This window comes from Pholcus phalangioides, unplaced genomic scaffold (assembly GCF_987345545.1).
Source record: "Pholcus phalangioides strain wild (caught in Gottingen) unplaced genomic scaffold, Ppha-v1.0 ptg000009l_1, whole genome shotgun sequence".
Lineage (NCBI taxonomy): Eukaryota > Metazoa > Arthropoda > Arachnida > Araneae > Pholcidae > Pholcus > Pholcus phalangioides.
This window is the reverse complement of record NW_028301602.1, coordinates 49,378,179-49,399,069: the sequence shown is the minus strand read 5'-3', so window position 1 is coordinate 49,399,069 and position 20,891 is coordinate 49,378,179. Positions and strand designations below refer to the sequence as shown.

The following is a 20,891-nucleotide window of genomic DNA, read 5'->3' as shown; positions in this document are numbered from 1 at the left end:
CCTCCACCCCATATTATCACCTCCAGATGCCATCCAGAGATGCACGCCTTCGGGCACCTACGATTGGCACCGAGGGAGAATGATAATTGGAGATCGAGTGCCGTTGTTGACCGTGAGAAAAATACAACAAATTGTTACAAAAAAAAGCCAAGGATAATTGCGATTTTACAAAAAGTATTGAATAAAATTTTCAGATTTCGTTTACTAAACTTCTTTTTGGGGGGCAATTTTTTTAATCATAAAAAGTGTTTTTCCGAGCCAAATATGGGAAACGTATCCACACAATTTTTTTTTCGTTGTGGGAGGGGGGGGGGCTGAGCCAGTCCTTCAAAATTATTGGAGGGGCTTGGGCCCACTGGTCGGATACAAGTTAACGCCTATAGCTCCTCGGATCTATGAAGGCCGGTCACACCCTGCTTCACAGCTCAGACAGATATCGAAGCGTACCCAGAAGACGGGGTGTGGTGGAATTTTTTTTTTTTCACATAATCAACACTCCACAACGGGCAGATCATAATATACAATAAAAAATCTATGTATATAAAATTGATTTTCTGTGTGTGTGTGTTCTGTATACAAATCTACAATTTTAGATAGATCGTCACCAAATTTTGCATATATACCAAGTGGAACCCGACTTGAACGATAGGCTACTTTAAAATTTCGTCAGACCAGGGCAAATGCCCAAATGGGCAAAAAACTGTCCGACAACAATGGTTTTTGGGCCTCAACAATCACTTTCCGAACGTTTACTTTGGTTACCGTGGTTCCCTAGCGATTAGTTTCAGACGTGTTTATGTCTTTACAATGGTTTGTCAGTCACTTCTTTAATGCTGCCAGTTATGTATAATAGTTTATGCCTTTATAATAGTTTGCCACATTTTCAATACTCTCAGTAATGAGGCTTTTTGAATAGACGTCATAATCACCATCATCGCTTTGAGGGTCAGGAAAAGGGTGATCCTCATAGAAATCAGTATTAAAATTGCCAATTTAACTGCATAAATACGGAAATTTAGTGGGGGGGGGGTTTCCTGCCACATCAATAATTTTAAAAATTAAATTGAATTCTCGATTTTTGAGATATTGAATTCGTTTGGAGATACGAAGCCCAGAAAATTAAGTATGAAGTAATTAGCCGGATCTACTTTTGAGTTGGACATTCATGCAATAACATTGATTTCAACTTTTTATTTATATCTTCTCAAGCTTGAAAATTAATGTCTCCGTATTGTCTTTTAATATTGAACTGCATAAATTCATAGTTTAGGATGTTTTAAAATTAATTATGGGCCCGTAAAGTACATCGAAGAAATTCCACAGCTTCAATTAAGCATTTTTGAAAGCTGAAACAGGCAGATGGATAACTTAAAGTTCAGGGGGTGGGGGATTGAAATACCTAGCACCCCTTAAAAAAGAAAAATATATATATACGTTTCTATGTTTCTTTAAATCTAGATTTGTTTATTTCATGAAGTCGCCGTATTGGTTAACTTAGACACGGTTTGCATGTCCCTCAAAGAAAGATATTACGTGATCCAAAAAAGCCTCATTGCAGAAAACCCGGGCAACGCCGGGTATTATAGCTAGTTAACTATAAAATCAACATAATCTTCTGAAGTTCTTGAGGAGTCGAGGTTCTTGGTTCTGGTCGAGAGGCTCCTGAACCTTTGAAAAATTATCATTTATTTTTGTTTCCTTTTTGTTAATCAATATTATAATTTACTTGTTGTTTATTTGATTCTATTTTCTACTCCCACCCCAGTCGAATTTTGTTGTAGAGGCTGAAAAAATGTTTCGGCATCTGCCCTCAAGATCTGTTATTGATGGACATTTAGAATGCACTGTTTTTTCACAATATTTTTCAAGAAAACATTGGGGGGGGGGGCCTAAAAGTTATTTGTTCTCCCGTATATACGGGACTCAAGTATGTAAGGAGAGGGAACATTGCAATGGGTTTTTCAGTAATTCCTGGAGAGTGGGGGGCTCAGTGCTCTTACGAAATATATTGCGCGGGAGGCTCAAATGGCCTCCACCTCTAGGTTCTGACACCTATTTTTCATAGAGCGTAATTTTTTTAATTTCAGTTTCAATATCATTGCTTTCCGATCCCCCCCACCCACCCACCATGCATCTTTGGGCTTCTTTTCATGTCGACGCCATGCACTCCCCCCCCCCCCTTCCCGGTCGCAGTGAGCAAAAGAAGAGACACTCAGATTTTGCCAGGCAAACAAGAAAAACCCCTCCCCACTGAAAGAAACTTTGTCAGTTGTGCCTTCTGGCAATTGACACAGAGGAAAGGTGCAATAAGGGATTGAAGGGCAGGGAAGAAATGAGATAAACGTATATTGTCATGAAACAAGAAAGGCAAAGACCATCCAGAGTTTTTAAAAGAAAAGAAAATTTAAGAAAAACTAAAATTTTGAGCAGATTGTTTCCATTAACTAATTCAAAATTAGGACAACTTTTGGTTAAAATTTTTTTTTCATCATTGCAAAATGAGGAAACCACATTCATTCAAATTTTGGGGGGGGGGACTGAGCCGGGTCTTCAAAAATGTTGGGGGCTCTGGCCCATAGGCCGGATGCAAGTTTACGCCTATGGACACTACTGTATAGCAGCCAGATGACAAAACTGGATATTCAAGGCTTGATATTCAAGTTTTGCAGATCTGCCCCCCCCCCCCCAACAATCTCTTAAAAAGTGTTTTACAATTTGAAAAGGCATTCCAAATTCTTTATGATTTTTCAAAAAACGTGCATTCGGCAATCTTGTGGGAACAAGGGGAATTGACACGTGTAGATGCTGTCTTAGAGTGCTGACAGATAGCTGTGGAAGTACCATAATTTCCGGTATGTAACCGGACGGGAGAAAATTTGCAGGGGAAAGAAAAACTCTGAAATTTGAAACTTCAGTGCAGGGTCCCTCATTCAGGGCAACAACTAGATACCAATCATATTCTTTAACAACCCGCGGGTATATCAATACAGTACAGTATACAAAGTAGTAAAACCACATTTTCAAGGTCATCATATCATGATAGATGGTAAAAAGAAGAAAAAGGTGGAAATTTTATCTCTACTTTTTCCCCTCTTGGAAATAGGAAAGAACACGTTCCGAAGGAAATGCGAACCAAATTTTTATGCTTCCTTTTCCAAAAGTCCAAGTATTGGCATCTCTGAGTTTTAAAACCATATTTTTCAAACATTTAATTAGAAATGTCTTACTAGGATGTGCATTATATAATTTTCCAATAAAGCTCACATATTGAAACAAATTATTTCAATTGTCACACAAAATGTCAATCTGAGTATAAAAAATATTGTACAGGGTGTTCTGTTAATGGACCAACAAACTCAGAGGGTTGTTAGTAGGCATCAAGAGGAACAAAAATTGCAATGGAACATGGTTTCGCAAACCATGTAAAGAGGGTGAAAATCTCGAAAAATGCAGGCTCCGAGTCCAGAGGAGACGAAAGGTAGATAACAGGTGATCGCTGAATGCATTGGCTCACCATATCTGATGCAAGCAGCGTCGTGAAATGCATGGCTGTGGTAGGATCATGTGCTGCGGAAGACATAAATTACACCAGAGATGCCACTGGACACTAAGGTGGTTACTTTTTACTTTATCTGTTTGCAACATGAAAAATTTGCCACTTTGAACCGCTATTTTATTAGCCCACTACTTTAGCCACTGTTCCTGTTTGGTTACTAGTGTTACTTCATTTTAATTTTTCTTCATTTCTTTTCACTGAGCTGATGGCTTTTTCACTTTCGTCTGCACATGAATGTAATTGGAACTATGTAATAGTACATATAAAAGTATTAATAGTCAGAGATGCCACTGGACTCTAATTTACCTGGGTCCCGGGACCCAGGTTATTTGAAAAATCTGGGTCCTTTTGAGTGAAAATGGGTCCCTCTCAAAAAAAATTTATCTTGAAAAAAATTATGCCCCCCCCCCCCCCATAATTCACTGGTATCTCTATGAATTTTCTTCCAGTATGCTCCAGGTTTTTGATCACCTGCTCATATTTTCTTGTTGAGACTGAGCGGTGGGTCATGTTCCGAGTAAGAGAAGAAGGTATCTGTGAATCAAGTACATTTTTAAAAACATGTTCTATCCAAAGGTTCATTTACTTTCATTGTCTACTAGTAGGAAAAACTTGTAAAAAAGAAGCTCATTAGCACTGATAATTTAATGTATGGAATTCCGCACATGTAATAAATCTAAAACAAATATACAGTTGCCCGCTTATAACGTTTCTTCCATTTAGAATGTATGAACTTATTTTCGTGGTCCTAACAATAAGTAATTCTCATTGAGACTTCCTGTTTAAAGTATTTTCCTATTTATAACGTTTTTTATGACGGTTTTTGTAAATCGTTATAAGCAGCATCCACATTTAATTAACAGTTGAAGGCACACATTTATATATTTACTATTAATCAATGTATAAATTCCCTTCTCATTGATTTTACATTTCGTTAAAAATATCTTAGCATTTTCAATATCTTCTGATAATATTTAAAGCAAATTAGATTCTCTTTCAGACACTTATCTTCTGATTCCCTATTCATACTTTGGTTTTTCCTGGCAAAATGATTTTATTTTCCTTCCCTGATGGTTCACCATTCTGATCTGTCGCCATTTAACTGTCACATATTTCAACACCTGAAAATGGAAGCTATGTCAGATTTGTGTTGGAGAAATTTAATAGTGTGCTTATGTGTGTGTGCCCAGCATTTGGCACGATTTCTGTTCAGTAGGTGGTGCCATCTATCTACCGCTGCAACTAGATACTTTCACAAATGGGGCAAGTACACATTTTGGCACACTCATACAAGAAGCAGTTGTAAAGGGTGAATTTGGTGCCCCCTATAGTCCAGAGCGCAGGACACTAGGCCTGCCTGCCCCTCCCAGTTGCGGCCCTGCATCTATTCTCCAAACTGGTAATGTGTGCATTTGAAGTTCAATGTATGCATATTTGTATTGTACAAGTAGGTCTGTGTGATCGACGTGGCGGCAACCAGAAGTTTTTTTCCAAAGGAATAGCCAACTCAAAATTTGAAATCTTTAGAAAATCACATTTTTAGCAGATTACCATTTCGCAATCGCAAGTTCCAAACACGGATTTTCACGAAAAGCAAAATTTGGGGGAGGTTATAACCAGAAGAGAGAAAATCTGCAGGGTAATAAAAATCCGAAATTTGAAACTCGTACACGGCCCCTCATTTAGGGAAGCAACTAGATATCCCTCATCTTAAGCCGGAAAATCCTAGTTTTTTGCACAGCCTGAACTGAATTAGACGATTTCGCGCCGGCAGAGACGTGTTACATAATTACGCTAAGCGTTTGTGTTTTCCTATCCTGACGCATCAGATCAGGACGGCTATATTATAGTACATGGCCTTGGCATCAGCTACTCTGTCCGTCTGCATGCTCCGGTTTGAAGGGAAGCAAAAGAAAACACGAGAGAAAGAGTATGTATACTGGAAAAAAATTCATAGAGATACCAGTGAATTATGGGGGGGGGGCATAATTTTTTTCAAGATAAATTTTTTTTGAGAGGGGACCCACTTTCACTCAAAAGGACCCAGATTTTTCAAATAACCTGGGTCCCGGGACCCAGGTAAATTAGAGTCCAGTGGCATTTTTGACTATTAATACTTTTATATGTACTATTACATAGTTCCAATTACATTCGTGTGCAGACGAAAGTGAAAAAGCCATCAGCTCAGTGAAGAGAAATGAAGAAAAATTAAAATGAAGTACCACCAGTAACCAAACAGGAATAGTGGCTAAAGTAGTGGGCTAATAAAAATAGTGGTTCATAGTGGCAAATTTTTCACCTCAGATTTAATATTGGACAAAAAAAAACATGTTGCAAACAGATAAAGTAACCACCAGCTTCAGCTTATTGTAACAAAACGTTTCTGAGTGGCCATACTTCAGCTCACCCACATTAATCGAACTATTATTTGATATAAAATAGAATTTTCTGTGCGTAATATATGGGATGTAGGGGCAGAAAGGTGGCGGAAACTGATGTTATGCACATATGATGAGCAATATTCATTTGCAAAATTGTAGAAGAGTGATTGAGCTTTCGTGAAACTTCAAAAACATGCACTTATTCTTGAAATTCTTCTATTTTATGCATTAATACTGAAAAATGCCAAAATATGCAAATAGGCCTACAAATTTGCATATTGTCCAGGCTAGTGATTTTTTTTTCATTTTGCTTAAGAAATCTATATATTTCCAATGGAAGATGAGATAGGGGTTAACAATTCGCATTACAAAATTATTTTGTAGAGCCAATTTATTATGTAAAGTGAAAAGAGGTGCCTGTATTTACATGGGAACCTCTCGATAACGGACACCTATAAGGGGTCATTCAAGTATTACGTCAGCATCAACGATGGGGGTTTGCTGACTTCTGATGATGGGGGGTTTGAATGATGTTGATGTCATCAACTACCATTTATAATATATGAAATATTCTTAATTTAATCTTTTCTGAGTGTGTCAAAAATAAGAAAACCTTTCACTAGTTTGTGGGCACCTGAACTAACGTTCTTCCTATTGATAAGTCCTCTACTGAGCCATTTTAGTGATCTCTACATTTTCCGCAGATCCTTCAAGTGATCTGGAAATGTGTCCAGGCCGCTCAAGTGTTCTAGAAATGTGTCACGGGCTGCATAAGTTCTTCAAAACTGTGCTGCGTGTCACTCAAGTGATCTCTAATTATGCCATGGATCACACTTAAGTAATCTGGGAATGTGCTATGGGTAACTTGAGTAATATGGAACTGCACTGGGGGCCACTTGGGTGCTTTAAAACTGTTCCACATGTAACTCAAGTTATCTCTAAATGTGTCACGGACCGCTTGCATGTTTTGTTGGAACTGTGTTGTGGGTCACTTAAGTAATCTGTGAATGTGCCATGGGCCTACTTGAGTGATCTAAAATTGTGCACTGGCCGCTTAAATGCTCTGGAATTGTGCCACGGGTCTCTTAATCAATTTGTAAATGTGCCCGTATAGCTCATTTTTAGAAAATTAGGTTTGTGGTGGCGGGCCACATTTAGTTTGCGAGTCACAGGTTTAGCATATATGGCTTAGAGCAGCAGTTCTCAACCGGTGCTCCATGGAGCCCATGCACACGGGGCCCCACGGTGCTTCATGAAGCACCGTGCGGCTCCGTGTGCACTTCCCAGGGGCTCCGCGGCCACTCGAGAATAATAAAATAAATCAATAAATATGATAAACAAACAAAAAAAAGAGGCCTCAAGGGTACTGCCAGATAAATAATATACTGAAATGGGCTCCTCGAGCTAAACAGGGCCCCGCCATAGAAATTATTCACTGAAAAGGGTTCCACGAGTCAGAAAAGGTTGGGAACCGCTGGCTTAGAGCATAGTTTTCCAAACTTTTCGTTCCCATTGCCCCTTCAGAATTTTTTTTTCTCATCACCCCCAACTCAAACAAGCCTATGTATACGATATTGCCCACTTTGTGAAACATTGGCTTAGAGGGTGAGTCAATGAATTGCTGAAAAATGAAATTTTGAGTTCGTAGCCACCAAATAGCATTAGAATTAACAGAAATTGTTTATAATCTATATATATAAAATTGATTTTGTGTGTGTGTGTGTGTGTGCGCGTGCCAAATGGGCAAAAAAAACTGTCGGGCAACAATGGTTTTTGGGCCTCAACAATCACTTTCCGAACGTTTGTCACTTCTGTAATCCTGTTAGTATATGTATAATAGTTTATGCCTTTATAATGGTTTGCCACATTTTCAATATACTCTCAGTAATGAGGCTTTTTGAATAGACGTCATAATCATCATCAGCATCGCTTTGAGAGTCAGGAAAAGGGTGATCCTCATAGAAATCAGTGCTAAAATTCTCGATTTTACTGTAGAAATGTGGAAATGAGTGGGATTTTCCGCCCATCAATAATTTTAAAAATTGTATTGAATTCTCAATTTTTGAAATATTGAGGTCGCTTAGAGATATACGAAGCCCAGGAGATTAAAAATGAAGTAATTAGCCGGACCTACTTTTGAGTTAGACATTCATGCAATATCATTGATTTCATTTATATCTTCTCAAGTATGAAAATTAATGTCTCCATATTGTCTCTTTTGATATTTATTTGCATAAATTCATGTGGGTTAGGATATTTTAAAATTAGTTATGAGCCCGTGAAAAGTGCATCGAAAAAATTCCACAGGTTCAACTAAGGATTTTTGGAAGCTGGAACAGACAGATGGATAACTTGAAGTTCGGGGGGGGGGGGGGTGATCGAAATACCTAGCGCCTCTTAAAAAAAGAAAAATATATATTCATTTCTACATTTCTGTGTAAATCTATATTTGTTTATTTCATGAATCGCGCAGGTCGCCATATTGGTTAACTTGGACACGGTTTGTATGTCCCTCAAGAAAAAGAGAGGGAGATATCACGTGATCCAAAAAAGCCTCATTGAAGAAAACCCGGGCAGCGCAGGGTATTATAGCTAGTAATATATAAAGGTATTTTCTTCTGATATTTTAATACTTCTAAAATATTTTTTGCATAAAAAAAAATAAATTTTTGATCATTTGATCGTTTGGGAGGAGGCATGGGGGGAGGGGTTTCATTCTCCCTCCATGCATCTCTGATCTTATGCATTAGGAGATAGGGGACAGAGCTGACAAGAGGGGGAAGTGGTCAGAATTTTGCTGACTTGCTGGTGGGGGGGTCAAAATGGCAAAAAATCTGTTGATGTAATACTTAAACGGCCCCTTAGGCCAAAAATTTTGTCTGCCAATCGGGAGGTACTATATACAGTGAACTTCATTTATGTGACGTTTGGGTTGGTGTCGGTCACAGTTGATTCCTATATATTTGAACATGTTACTGTAAAAGCGATACACTAGTGGTTATGCATAATCACCAATCATCTCGATTAAGAAAGTTTGATTAAATTTCATTATTTTTATTGGAAAGTCAGATAAATGTGGAAGAATTTATGTATAACTTCTCCTCTCTTCAGTAAACCAATTAATTATTTTTACATGATACATGCTTTACGCATATTTTATAACAAAAATGAAATCAAAATAAATGTGTGAAGATGAAAACTTCAGTCTTGTAATGTTGGCTTTCTTCTCATACAAACAAAACCAACATATTCTAATTCATTACCCTGGACCATAATTATGTTCAGTTGATTAAATAATTAATTGTGACAATTTATCATATTTATCAATATGAGCTTGGGATTGAACATAATCTTAGTTAAATATGATAAATTCTTGGTTTATGATCGAAAATTAATAAATTAAAGTTTGCCTAATTTTACTGTCCACTATTGAGAGTGTCCACCAGCGGGAAGTGAAATACATCAAAGCCTTATTCCACGGGATCGGGGGTCAGAAAAGTGTCCATTAACGGTTAACAGGAGGTTTCACTGAACTCTTTTTTTATTTTCAGTTCTAAGAAATTTTGCATATTTCCCCCCCCCCCTCGGAAATCTTAACTGTAAAACACGCTTCTTGTTCCTATTAGTTTTAGTTTTATACTTCATCAAAAAACATGAACCAAAAGTTGGTACTTTCATTTTGTGTAAATAAATTGTATAATTCATATGGATTTATTGCTTTCTTATCTGCAGGAAACGTGCTGCTGCCAAAAAACTGATTCAGCAATATTATTATCAGTTGACAGAAGGATGTGGTGATTCCCAATGTGGCAATGAACATTGTGCATCTAATAGTCTTATTCGAAAATTGGAGCCTAATCAAGCTGCTGCTTTGGCATTAAGACTATTCAAAGCAAAAGCAAAGTTGTGTGTAACTGATATTTCTGATAAAGGTACACCTCAAGAGCCAAAGTATTTGGCAGGATGCCCATCTTCTCACATGCATGAAGCAGTTCCCGTGCCTTCAGATTCTCATGAACTTGACGGCTCTATCTCTGTAGAAAGTAGAAATTGCATGGACATTGAAAGCAGCTGTAGTGGAGGAAGTGGTGTTCTTGAGTTTCCGAGTTCACATGCTGTAAATCCTTCTTCCAAAAAAATTGCATTAAGCCCCCCTTTTTGTGAAGCTTCTCATGACAGAGATACGACTATTTCAGAATCAATTTCAAAACGAAGTCAGATTCTTAATTCAGGATCTGAATTGCCTTCAGAAATGCCATCTTTTGATGAAGACATGTGTGTTGAAGATATTAACATGGGTGAGTCTAAAAATGCTAGTCCTGCCAAATCTGCTGCTGTAGAAGAAACTCCAACCAAAGATGGTCATATTTGGGAGACTCCATCTACATCTGATACGTTCAGCAGGAATTCTTCCACAAAAAGTAATCATTAGTTTATCTCTTTTTGCTGTGTGCTAATCAACTATTCAATATATTGATAATTGTTCTGGTTCTTATTCTAGTATTTTGAGAATTTTTTCTTATCTATGCAGACCTACCTACTCTGGAGATTTAGGAGTGAGACTGTATTTTTTATTCTTTCTCTCACTCTCCAGAATTATTGGAAATTTCTCTCAATTTCAGCAAAAAATTAGATTATCTCTTGATTTTGGCAGAAGGATTAGATTTTCTCTGAGGGTTTTTTTTCCGTAAGCTGATTGGTGTACAGACTGATAACATCAATGATGCTGCAGTTTGCAAAAGCATGATACCAAACAGAGTAGGATAGGAAATTGTGGAACAATGTTGAACAAAGCCAAATGTTCATGATTGAGCAGTTCTGTTCCATGTAGTGTGTCCATTATCGTGCTATGAGACAGAATGCGAAAAATATAAAAATTGATTTTTGTTCTTTCGGAGCGCTTCTAATTTCGGGATTGTAGTGATTTAAATCCACTGATTTAAAAAAAAATCACTGATTTGAATCAATTTATTTCAATATGAAAAATTACCTGTTTAATTAATCACTTTACAAAGCTGCATAAATAATTTTAAATTATTAAAAAAATAGGGTCTTTGACTGCCACAAAATAAATATGCGAAAATTGCATTAAACTCCCATAGCCAAAGAAAAAATTTCTTGAAGATCTGAGGCAAATCTATAACGATTCAAACTTTATGAAAGATGTCAGAAGGCTGTGTGTGTGGGATGCTGGTTTATTATGAAGAGAACAAAAACCAATAATGCAAATTGTCTTGACTCTGCTCAAGCAAGTGGACTGTATCTGAAGAAGGCTTTGAAAACTAACAACTTTATTCTTATGCTATTAGAACGTTACTCAAGAGAGCGACGGAAGGCCCGTGCTCTTTCTCTCGTGCTAAGGCAGCAACTCTCCTCTACTCCCACGCAGTGGGAGGGTTTTGGCGCATGGTGCAGCTTGGCGGTCTTAACACTCCCGCCGATTGAAATTACATAATTTCAATTATCAATTATACAATACATACAATACAAAATTTTTCAAAATAGAATGAATAACGCAATAAAAATTAATGCCCTGAATAAGTGAATGAAATGAATATACAATACAAATACATTAGAACATGTTATACACAAATGCAAAAATAATTCTTACTCAATAGGTAAAAAAAAAATATAATTCTCACACTTCTTTTCAAAATTTTGCCACTGGGCAAACGTATATTTACAACTCTTATCTTTCCTTCGTTGCCATGGAACACTTCGGTGATCCTGGCAGTACTCCATTGAGTGCTTGGTAAATTGTCAACTTTTAACAGTACAGGCTTGTTTTTGAAACAAATAAGACACTCTTGTACTCATATTAGCCTCCTGCTAACTTCCTACAAAGATTTCTACCATTGATTGGCCAAAACTTTTGTCTCACATGATATAATAACGACTGTGCACCAATATGCAAATACTTTAAATGGTGGTATCTCAATATGATCATGGTGAGAGGATGGTTAGATGGCAATAACATGGGAAATTTACTGTTGGTATTTAGATCGGAATTCTGAAGTCTTCCACCAACTCTCAAAATACCATCATCATCCAAGAAACAGTTCAAGGAAGCTAACTTGGAGTTACCCTTTAGAGCCTCTCCCCTCTTAAGCCTTTCGATTTCTTCCTTAAACTCCAACCCTTGAATGATTTTTATCAGGAGATTTTCAGAAAATTGTATTTCCTGTCTCATTAAGTTACCTGCTCGTTTTTCACAAGATCTCAAATTATAGGCAAATCTTAATACAAAACTCAATATACGTAATATTGTGACGTAACTACTGTTAATTTTTAAGATATATTCAATGAGAGAACTCTTGGTAGTTAGAGTCAAAGACAAGTTAGTGTCCTCAAAATTACTGTTCGAATTTTTTTTGAGTTCTTTGGAGTACTCACTTTCAAACAGTTCGGTAACCACAGGTGGTGAGTCCTCATAAGCAAGCTCTTCTCTCATCAAGAATCTCGGTCCGGTCCACCATCTGTCACTGTGCAAAAGAGCGTCAGCACTGATGCCTCTGGTAACCAAATCGGCTGGGTTGTCCTTCCCAGGGCAGTGGAACCAACAGTTTTTTTCTGTCAAAGTTTGGATTTCGTTCACACGGTTTGCGACGAATGGTTTCCATCTTTTTACTGAACCCTTTATCCACAACAATACGATCTGTGAATCGGAATAGAAGTAGGTCTTACATGGTCTTTTCCTTCTCACGACTTTCTCAATCTCGCAGGTCAATCTTGCCGCGAGTAGTGCTCCGAGTAACTCCAACCTCGGTAGAGAAAGGTTCTTCAGTGGCGCAACTCTGCTTTTGGAAGCAATCAGGTTCACGGAAATATGGTCCCTGAACCGGACTCTGAGGTACGCCGCTGCTCCGTAGGCTCTTTGACTGGCATCTGAAAAACAATGAGTCATTCGAGTCATCTTCAGAAAGATCAAGAATGACCCTCGGCACTTGTAGTTCGGATAGGCGGGGAAGTTCCGAACACCACTGAATCCATTTCTCCTTGACATCCGCTGGAAGCTCATCGTCCCATAGCAATTTTCGAAGCCACAGTTCTTGGAATAAACACTTCAGCCTAATCGTGTATGGGCTAAGAAGTCCAATGGGGTCGAAGATTCTACCTGCTGTTTGCAATAAGAAGCGTTTCGTATTTTTGTTTTGTTTCAGGAATTCCACAAGGTCCATGATATTCATGGCTAGATAATCATGAGAAGCATCCCATGACAATCCCAAAACCTTGTGCATGTTGATGCCGTCCGTATGCTGAGGATGGACGTCAAATCCCTCTTTCTCCCATAGATGAATCAGCCTAGGATCGTTAGATATCCATTTACGAAGATTCATGTTGGCACCTCTCATGATCTCTCTAGTTTCCCGAGAGACTCGCCATGCTTCTGCCACGCTGTCTTCTCCAGCCACTAGATCATCGACGTAAACACAGGTGTCGAGCACTTGAGTTGCAACTGGATAATTGTCGCGTTGTTTTTCTATGTGTGTTTTGATCGTAGCAGCAAGTAAGAATGGGCTGGCATTGACGCCGAATAATACTCTTTTGAATCGAAACTCTTGCACGTTGGCATGATCGCTGATGCACCTTGCATTGGTGAATAGAAACCTCACTGCATCTCTTTCGTTTTCTGCAAGAGAAATCTGTAGAAATGCTTTTTCGACATCTGCAAGAAACGCGATTTTGTTGAGACGAAAGTACGTCAACAAATGAAAAATGTTCGGGTTTAAGTTTGCACCTGTCCAAAGGCAGTCATTCAAGGACAGTTCACCTGGTTTGTGAGAGCTTGCATCGAATACAATTCTCATTTTTGTCGTGACGCTTTCTGCTCGAAATACTGCTTGATGTGGCAAGTAATATACTGGTTTTCCATCAGTGTTTTCCGCGTCTGGTACTTTCTCTATAATCCCTTGATCCAAGTAATTGTCTAGTACTTCACGATACTGAGCAAACATAGTCGGATCGTACCGCATTCTCTTGAGAAGGCTCTGTAACCGTTTCTCTGCGACACTAAAGTTATCATTTAGCTCTATCCAATCTCTCTTCCATGGTAGGCTAACCTCATATCGTCCGTCTTTGAAACAGACTGTTTTGTCAAACAATTGTTTGGCCTCGTCGGTTTCCTTGAATTTAGGATTGTCCATTATCCCAATTGACTCCAGTTCCCAGAACTTCGCCAAACCCTTTTCAACCTCATCCCGATAACTCGTTAAATGGCAATGAAGATTGTTGTAGGTTACCGCATTCTGGAATGTCCCTATTACTATCCAACCAAACACAGATGCTTGAAGTATGATAGGCTCATTTTTCAATTTTATTTGGTTGTTCTCCAATAACTCGTAAAATATTTCTGCACCCAGCAATGCGTCTATTTTTTGCGGAATATTGAAGTTAGGATCCGCGTAACTCAAGTTTCTAGGAAGTTCAACGCAGGTCAAATCCAAACGCTTTGAAAGCGTTAAATCTGTTATCTTGGGAACAACTAAAAGATCGAGTTTTTTACTATAGTCCCCTTCGCGGTTAGCGATTAGCGTTGTTACTTTTTTCTTTATGTTCAGAATAGAGTCATTCAGTCCTGCAATAGGAACGTTTACAGTGTCTCTCCGAAGTTGTAAAGAGTCTGCCACCTCATTGCTGACAAAACTGACTTGAGAGCCGGCGTCGAGTAAAGCGCGTATTGGAAACATCCCACCAGCTGGCCTCTGAATGTAAACTATTGCTGTTGACAACAGTACGCATCCCCTTTTCTCGCTCGAATGTAAGCAATTGTCAACACTGGAAGATGCGGCACATGAGTCTGTCGTTTTCTCTTTCTTGGTCTCACAAGCCCCGATTTCTTTTCTTTCAGTGGGGGACTCATTTTGTTTTGGTTTTTGTGGTTGTGCATCCTCTCTATGGATTAACGAATGATGCTTCTTCCCACACATACGGCATCTCTTATCGCTGCCGCACTCGGCTACTCTATGGGATTCCAGACAATTAAAACACAGTTTTTTATTTTTTACTTCGTATATTCTCTCTTCAATAGAAAGGCTATGAAAAGTTCTACACTTATAAATTGGATGATTCTCTCCGCAAATGGGGCAGGAATTTTGCATTGCATTCGCTTTGGCTATCAGACTTTTAGGTTTTGAAAATGCATCGAATTTAGATTTCGCGTAGGAAACTCGTTGAGTATTTTCAAGCACTTGGCTCCTTCTTTGCAAAAAGTCAACAAACTCTTCCCATTCGGGAAATTCCGTGTTTTTCAGCGACATTTCGTACTGCTTGCGTGACTCACGGTCTAGCTTAGGCAAAATAGCATTAACAAGCAGTATCTCAGTTAGCTTATTCATCTCAAGGTTTACAAGTTTGAGCCCTCTGAGATGTCTCAGGATAGTATTCACCATTTTTCGAAGCTCTTTAGCTGATTCATGATGTATTTTCTCAAGGTTAAGAATAGCGTTGATATGTGTGTCAGCGATGAACCTTTTGTTCTCAAATCGCTTCTCTAATTCACCGAAAAGCGAGTCGAAGGTATCGTCGACCGTTTCGACAAGTTTCGCTTCCCCTCTTAACGAGGCTCGAAGATAGTGAAGTTTATGAGCTTCATTCAATGATTCATTGTCTATAATTAAAGATTTGAACTCCGATTTGAATGAGCTCCACTCTTCCAGATTTCCCGAAAAACTCGGCAAAGGAATCTCCGGCAATTTCACGGTTGCAGGTTGAGCGACCTGATTATCTTCCGATTTGATTTTTAATTTTGAAACTAAACATTTTGAACGTACCTCTAATGCGTCTACGTTCGCCTCCATCTCCTCGATTTGGTCGAAGGCATCATCTAGTTGTGCGTCCGCTGGCAAGGCGGCGTATCCCTCTAAGAGTTCATCGATGCTCGTTCGAATGTCCTCAATTTTCACTAATTGTTGTAACAGCACAACATCAGTTTCTTCACTCGATTCATCGATGTTTTGTAATACCGACTGGACTCGTGTAATCCTCCTTTTGATCGCACCGCGAGTGCGGTTGAGTGTTGTCTGGTCCATCTTAATTTTAATTCTCCGGCGAAGATGTTGACCAAAATGTCTTGACTCTGCTCAAGCAAGTGGACTGTATCTGAAGAAGGCTTTGAAAACTAACAACTTTATTCTTATGCTATTAGAACGTTACTCAAGAGAGCGACGGAAGGCCCGTGCTCTTTCTCTTGTGCTAAGGCAGCAACTCTCCTCTACTCCCACGCAGTGGGAGGGTTTTGGCGCATGGCGCAGCTTGGCGGTCTTAACACAAATTATCAGACAAGTGATTAATAAGGATTTATTATCTGTTGAATATCTTTAAAAAACCTAAATAATGAATTTTTATACCTTTCCAGAAAATAAGGACATAGATGAAATAAGAGATCAGTTGTATTTGAAGATCTTAATGAAGCCAAGATTTATAACCATAGAGTACATTAAAAGTTATAAATTTAAAAGTAGAAAATGATTGTTTGATAAATGTGTTAAATAAAATTTCAATGCCCACTGATTATTTACCTAAAATTTCATTATTATTTGGTATGACCATTTTACCCCATGCACTACTCACTTTACCCCACCCCATGGGGTTCTAAAAAGTTGCAGAAAAAAAACTGTTACACTCAAAAAATATTTTTGAAAAATGTGCTAATATACTCACTAAGAATGTAATGTAAAATATCAGCCAAAAGATATCCTATTTTTGAAAAATTCATATGGTTATACCTCTTCAAAGATGAAAACACACCTTTTTATGACCATTTTACCCCACCCTATATCAAGTGACCACAATATGACCCTATATCAAGTATTTTAAATTATTAAAATTCGTCATCGAAATTTTTTGGGAAATTAGAACTAATTTCATGCTGAAAATGCTATTTTTTTTTTCTCTAAGGTTGTTATGTCTGATTTTGAGTGGTGGAATAGTTTTTATAATGTTTTAGGTAAAGATATAATGCAATTGTGATAATGCGGACAGTGATATGTTATTTGTGAACATGCTAACTACAGCCAAATCGTAGACTGCCTTTGTTGAATCCAAATAGCAAAACAGATTAGCCATAGACAAAGCATCGAAACTAGTGTTTCAAATGAACAATTATTGAGGATTAAGTTTTCCCCCTTTTCGTAATGTTCTTGTATATGCATATGAGATTCTTTATCTTTAGTTTGCAAATATTTTTTAAATAGTAATTATTTTTGTAAGTTTAATTTTTATTTTCAAATTTTAATTTTATATTCTTTAATGAAAATATAGTGTTAGTAACTCTAGTGTGTGTTATTAACATATATATTTTTTCTAAAAAATTCATTAAAGTAAAAAAAATTGTATTTAAATTAAATGGATCTATTTTAAAAAAAATTAAGTCCTTGTAATATTTTCGGTCATTTTCCATCGTCCCAGTAATGTAGAAGGAGCAATTGGAGTGTGAATTTTATGCCCTACCCTAAAAGCCTCCATCCCCACCCCTAACTCTTCTACAGGGTTCATACGGGTCTGGGAAAACGTGGAAAGGTCAGGGAAAATTTTTTTACTAAAAAAAGTCAGGGAGAATGGCCTACTTTTGTTTTAAAACCTGGAAATTTCAGACGACCTGAAAAATTGTCACGATTGTGGTCTGATCGAGAGAAAACATCGATTAAAAAAAAGAAAAAAAAAATTCCCCTCTGGAAAAAAAGGGAAATCCGATAACATAGTAAATATGGATAATCCGTAAAATATTGTAATGTATCGCAAAAACTATAGATACTGCCGAGGAGGAATGAGGATTTCATAAGTTTGCTTGGAAAAGCTTATTATTGCGACCTTATCGTAACTCTTTCTAGTGTTTCCAGAAACTTCATAACTATACATCGTAGAAGGCCATTGGTGTACAAAGCTCAGTTCCGATAATTCTGTAAGTTGACTTCAGTTAGGAACGGCAGATGATACACATGTATATTTTTATTTGAAAACAATGAGCATTAAGAAAACTTGTGTGGGTGGATAAAAACCTGAATTTGCAGTAGGCTGATTGGATCGAAGCAGTCAAAAATAACCTGTATAAAGCATGGTGTCAGCTTTGCGGCAAAACTCTCAACTTGAGCAACATGGGTGGATAAGTTATTTAGAACCATGCCAAGCATGTGAAATCAGAGGAGTTTTGTAAACAACCCCTCGATTGCTAAACTTCTTGGTTCTAGCCCTTACGCAATGCAAACCAACTGTAAAGAATTTTGATGCAGTGAAACCAACTACATCTTTGACTAATTTCGTCACAGAGGAAACAACAGTAAAGGCTTAAGTCTTGTGGGCATTGAAATTGCAGAAAAGAGAAATCTTTCATTTCTTAATTGTGTTCCATGTTTCTTTTCCATCAGGCGTATTTGAAAAGCATGAATGCGTGTAAAAAAAACTATGATTATGATGTCATTATGATATTGTAATTAATTAACATTAATTTTGTAATTAATATAAATAATTTTATAATATGATTTATTTTTTTGTAAATTTTTATTAATTTATATCAATTTTTGATTTAAAAGAAAACCTGGAATTTTTTAAAAATTTTACTGGAAAACCTGGAAATATCAGGGAAATTTTTTTTACAAAAATGAGTATGAACTTTGTTCTGTCACTGCAAGTTTGTTGACAGATTCTTTCAACATTGGGCTATTTCTTACTTGAGAATGCGGAATGGTTCAGCTGAATTTTTTTTAGTGAGTTGTGGTTCTTGGTCAGCTTTAGCTGATAAGGTGTCCATGGCAGAAATTTGTCATTTTTTTGTTTCTTAGAGATAAAATATCTTTTAGTTTAAGTCCCTCAACCTTTTATTGACTTTTTGATGTTTTCCTCTTTTACCGGCCGAATTAAGATTTGACTTGATTTTAATTTTTTTCCTCTTATTTTCCCTTCTGAGTCTTTAGTTAGAGATATCAACCATAAAGTTCAGGAAAAAAAATTTCCTGTATGTTTTCTGGACTTGCCCATGCCCATAAAAACAACATCAAAATTGAAAACAAAAAATTAAATGTTATTTTTCCTTGAAAATAGGCTATTTTAAATAATTTATTTCATAAGCACTGAAATTAATGAAATTATTTTGTAAATAAAAGAATGAAATGTTTAGAATCTCACTCAATCAGTGGAAGGAAACCAAGTGTTTTCATATAAGAAAAATATTTTTTGTAATTAATGAAGCTGATGCTCCCAATCAGGAACATTGGCTACTACTACTAAACCAGACATGCACCTCGTCCATATTCCTCTGCAGAATTTCTAACGAGTTGATTTGTTGTTAGAATGTGTGTGTGCTTATAGTGAACCTTCCATATAGTTTGTTTCTGTGTATTGCTTATTATGTATAGTGCTGCCATCTGCAATCAATTTTTTTAACTGAGTTTTTTCCCAACTCATAGTGAGTGAAGTGTAATGAATGAATAATTACACAGTTGTAGGCCTATTGCTCTCTGCGGCGCGACTTTTTAGCGGGGAAATTGGCTGTAAAAGGATTAAGCAAATTTTAGCTGTATGATTGTAATGTAGCTGGACATCTGTAACCCTGTGTTCACCCTACTCCCGAAATGTTTTTCAAATTCATGTTCTGGAAAATTTGGTGGCAACAGCTCCTCTTTGGGACAGTGGGAGCCATGTTCTGTTTCTGTGGTTCCCAACTTCGAGGCACAAATGCGAGCCGATCTCCCCGTTAAAAAGTCTCGCCATAGAGAGCAACAGGCCTACACAGTACAAATATTCAGTCACTAAACATCACTCACTTCACTTCTGAGATATAGATGGCAGCACTGAAAAATCATACACAACACTAGATACGCACTCAGACTGTTAGGTACACACGCTTACATTTCCGGCACAACTCACTTGGTAGTAAATTGCCTATGGCGATAGACTGGAGTTGTGCTCGGTTTGAAGAAAGAAAAGAAAAAAAAAGCTTTTTAATATCCTTTTTTTTTTTTTTTCAAAATACAGCTATTTTCTAACAATTTAGTTAGTTCTGTGTCAGTACATAAATGTTAATCATTAAATTTTCTAAGGCAAAAAAATAATGGACAGCAGGATGTCAAAGTACAATGGATGTGACAGGGATATTAATGCCTTAGAGAATTCGATTCAATGTACTAGAAATTGCAAACTACCATATCATTTTTACTGCGGTGGATTTACAAAGAGAACCTTCCGTCTGGCAAAGGAATGCAAAACTGTATTTAAATGTGCATTTCGCCAGCAAACAGAATTCAACAAACTCAGATGATGAAAGTGCCAAACCGTGATACAGTGGATGATAAGTCACAAGAATCATGCACAGTGTTAACAACAGTGTTTGGACTCTTCTCCAAAAATTCCAGACCGAAAATTCCAGTTTCAAGGAGTTCATATCCACTCAATTCAATGAATATACCAAGAATTTGGAGTATCATAACAAGATTGTAAGTGACCTAACTGAATCGATCGCGCAACTAAAATTTTAACCATGAAACAAGATTACTCGACCATAAAATCCAAAAACTAGATGCTTAAATCAGAGATTAAGGATCTGAAATCTGAGGTATTGGAGATGCAGCAATAATTCCAGATGCACAAACTTGGAAATTACTATCATCCCGAAGTTGAAAATAAGAATACAATTGAAACACTGAGATTGATATTAACCTCTCTGGATGAACAACAATTCGAAGGTATACTAGTGATTCATCATATTCCCACAAAGAAGAAAGATCGCCACAAGTCAATTATAGTGTAGTTTTCTAAGAAAAACAAACGTGATCGAAACATCGCAGCTTTTAAAGAGAAACGCTTGCAAGCATCCGTTATAGATCAACGATTCAACTCGTCAAATATCTACACTCATTGCCATAAAAATTTGCGCACCCAGAAGAAGTCGTCAAAATGAAACGAAATTTTACACATGTAAGTACTACGTTGATATAAGTAAGTGATTAGAAAATCCAAAAAAA

At 37.3% G+C, this 20,891-nt stretch overlaps 1 protein-coding gene across 2 annotated transcripts in view; it reads left to right on the top strand.

Moving 5' to 3' along the window:
• Positions 1-20,891, top strand: part of Ube3a (ubiquitin protein ligase E3A) — a 234,022-nt gene that overhangs the window by 61,172 nt on the left and 151,959 nt on the right. For both annotated transcript variants that reach the window (XM_089236467.1, XM_089236468.1), the window contains one exon: positions 9,670-10,358. In XM_089236467.1, the coding sequence (XP_089092593.1) occupies positions 9,670-10,358 (689 nt within the window). The remainder of the gene's footprint in view (positions 1-9,669; positions 10,359-20,891) is intronic.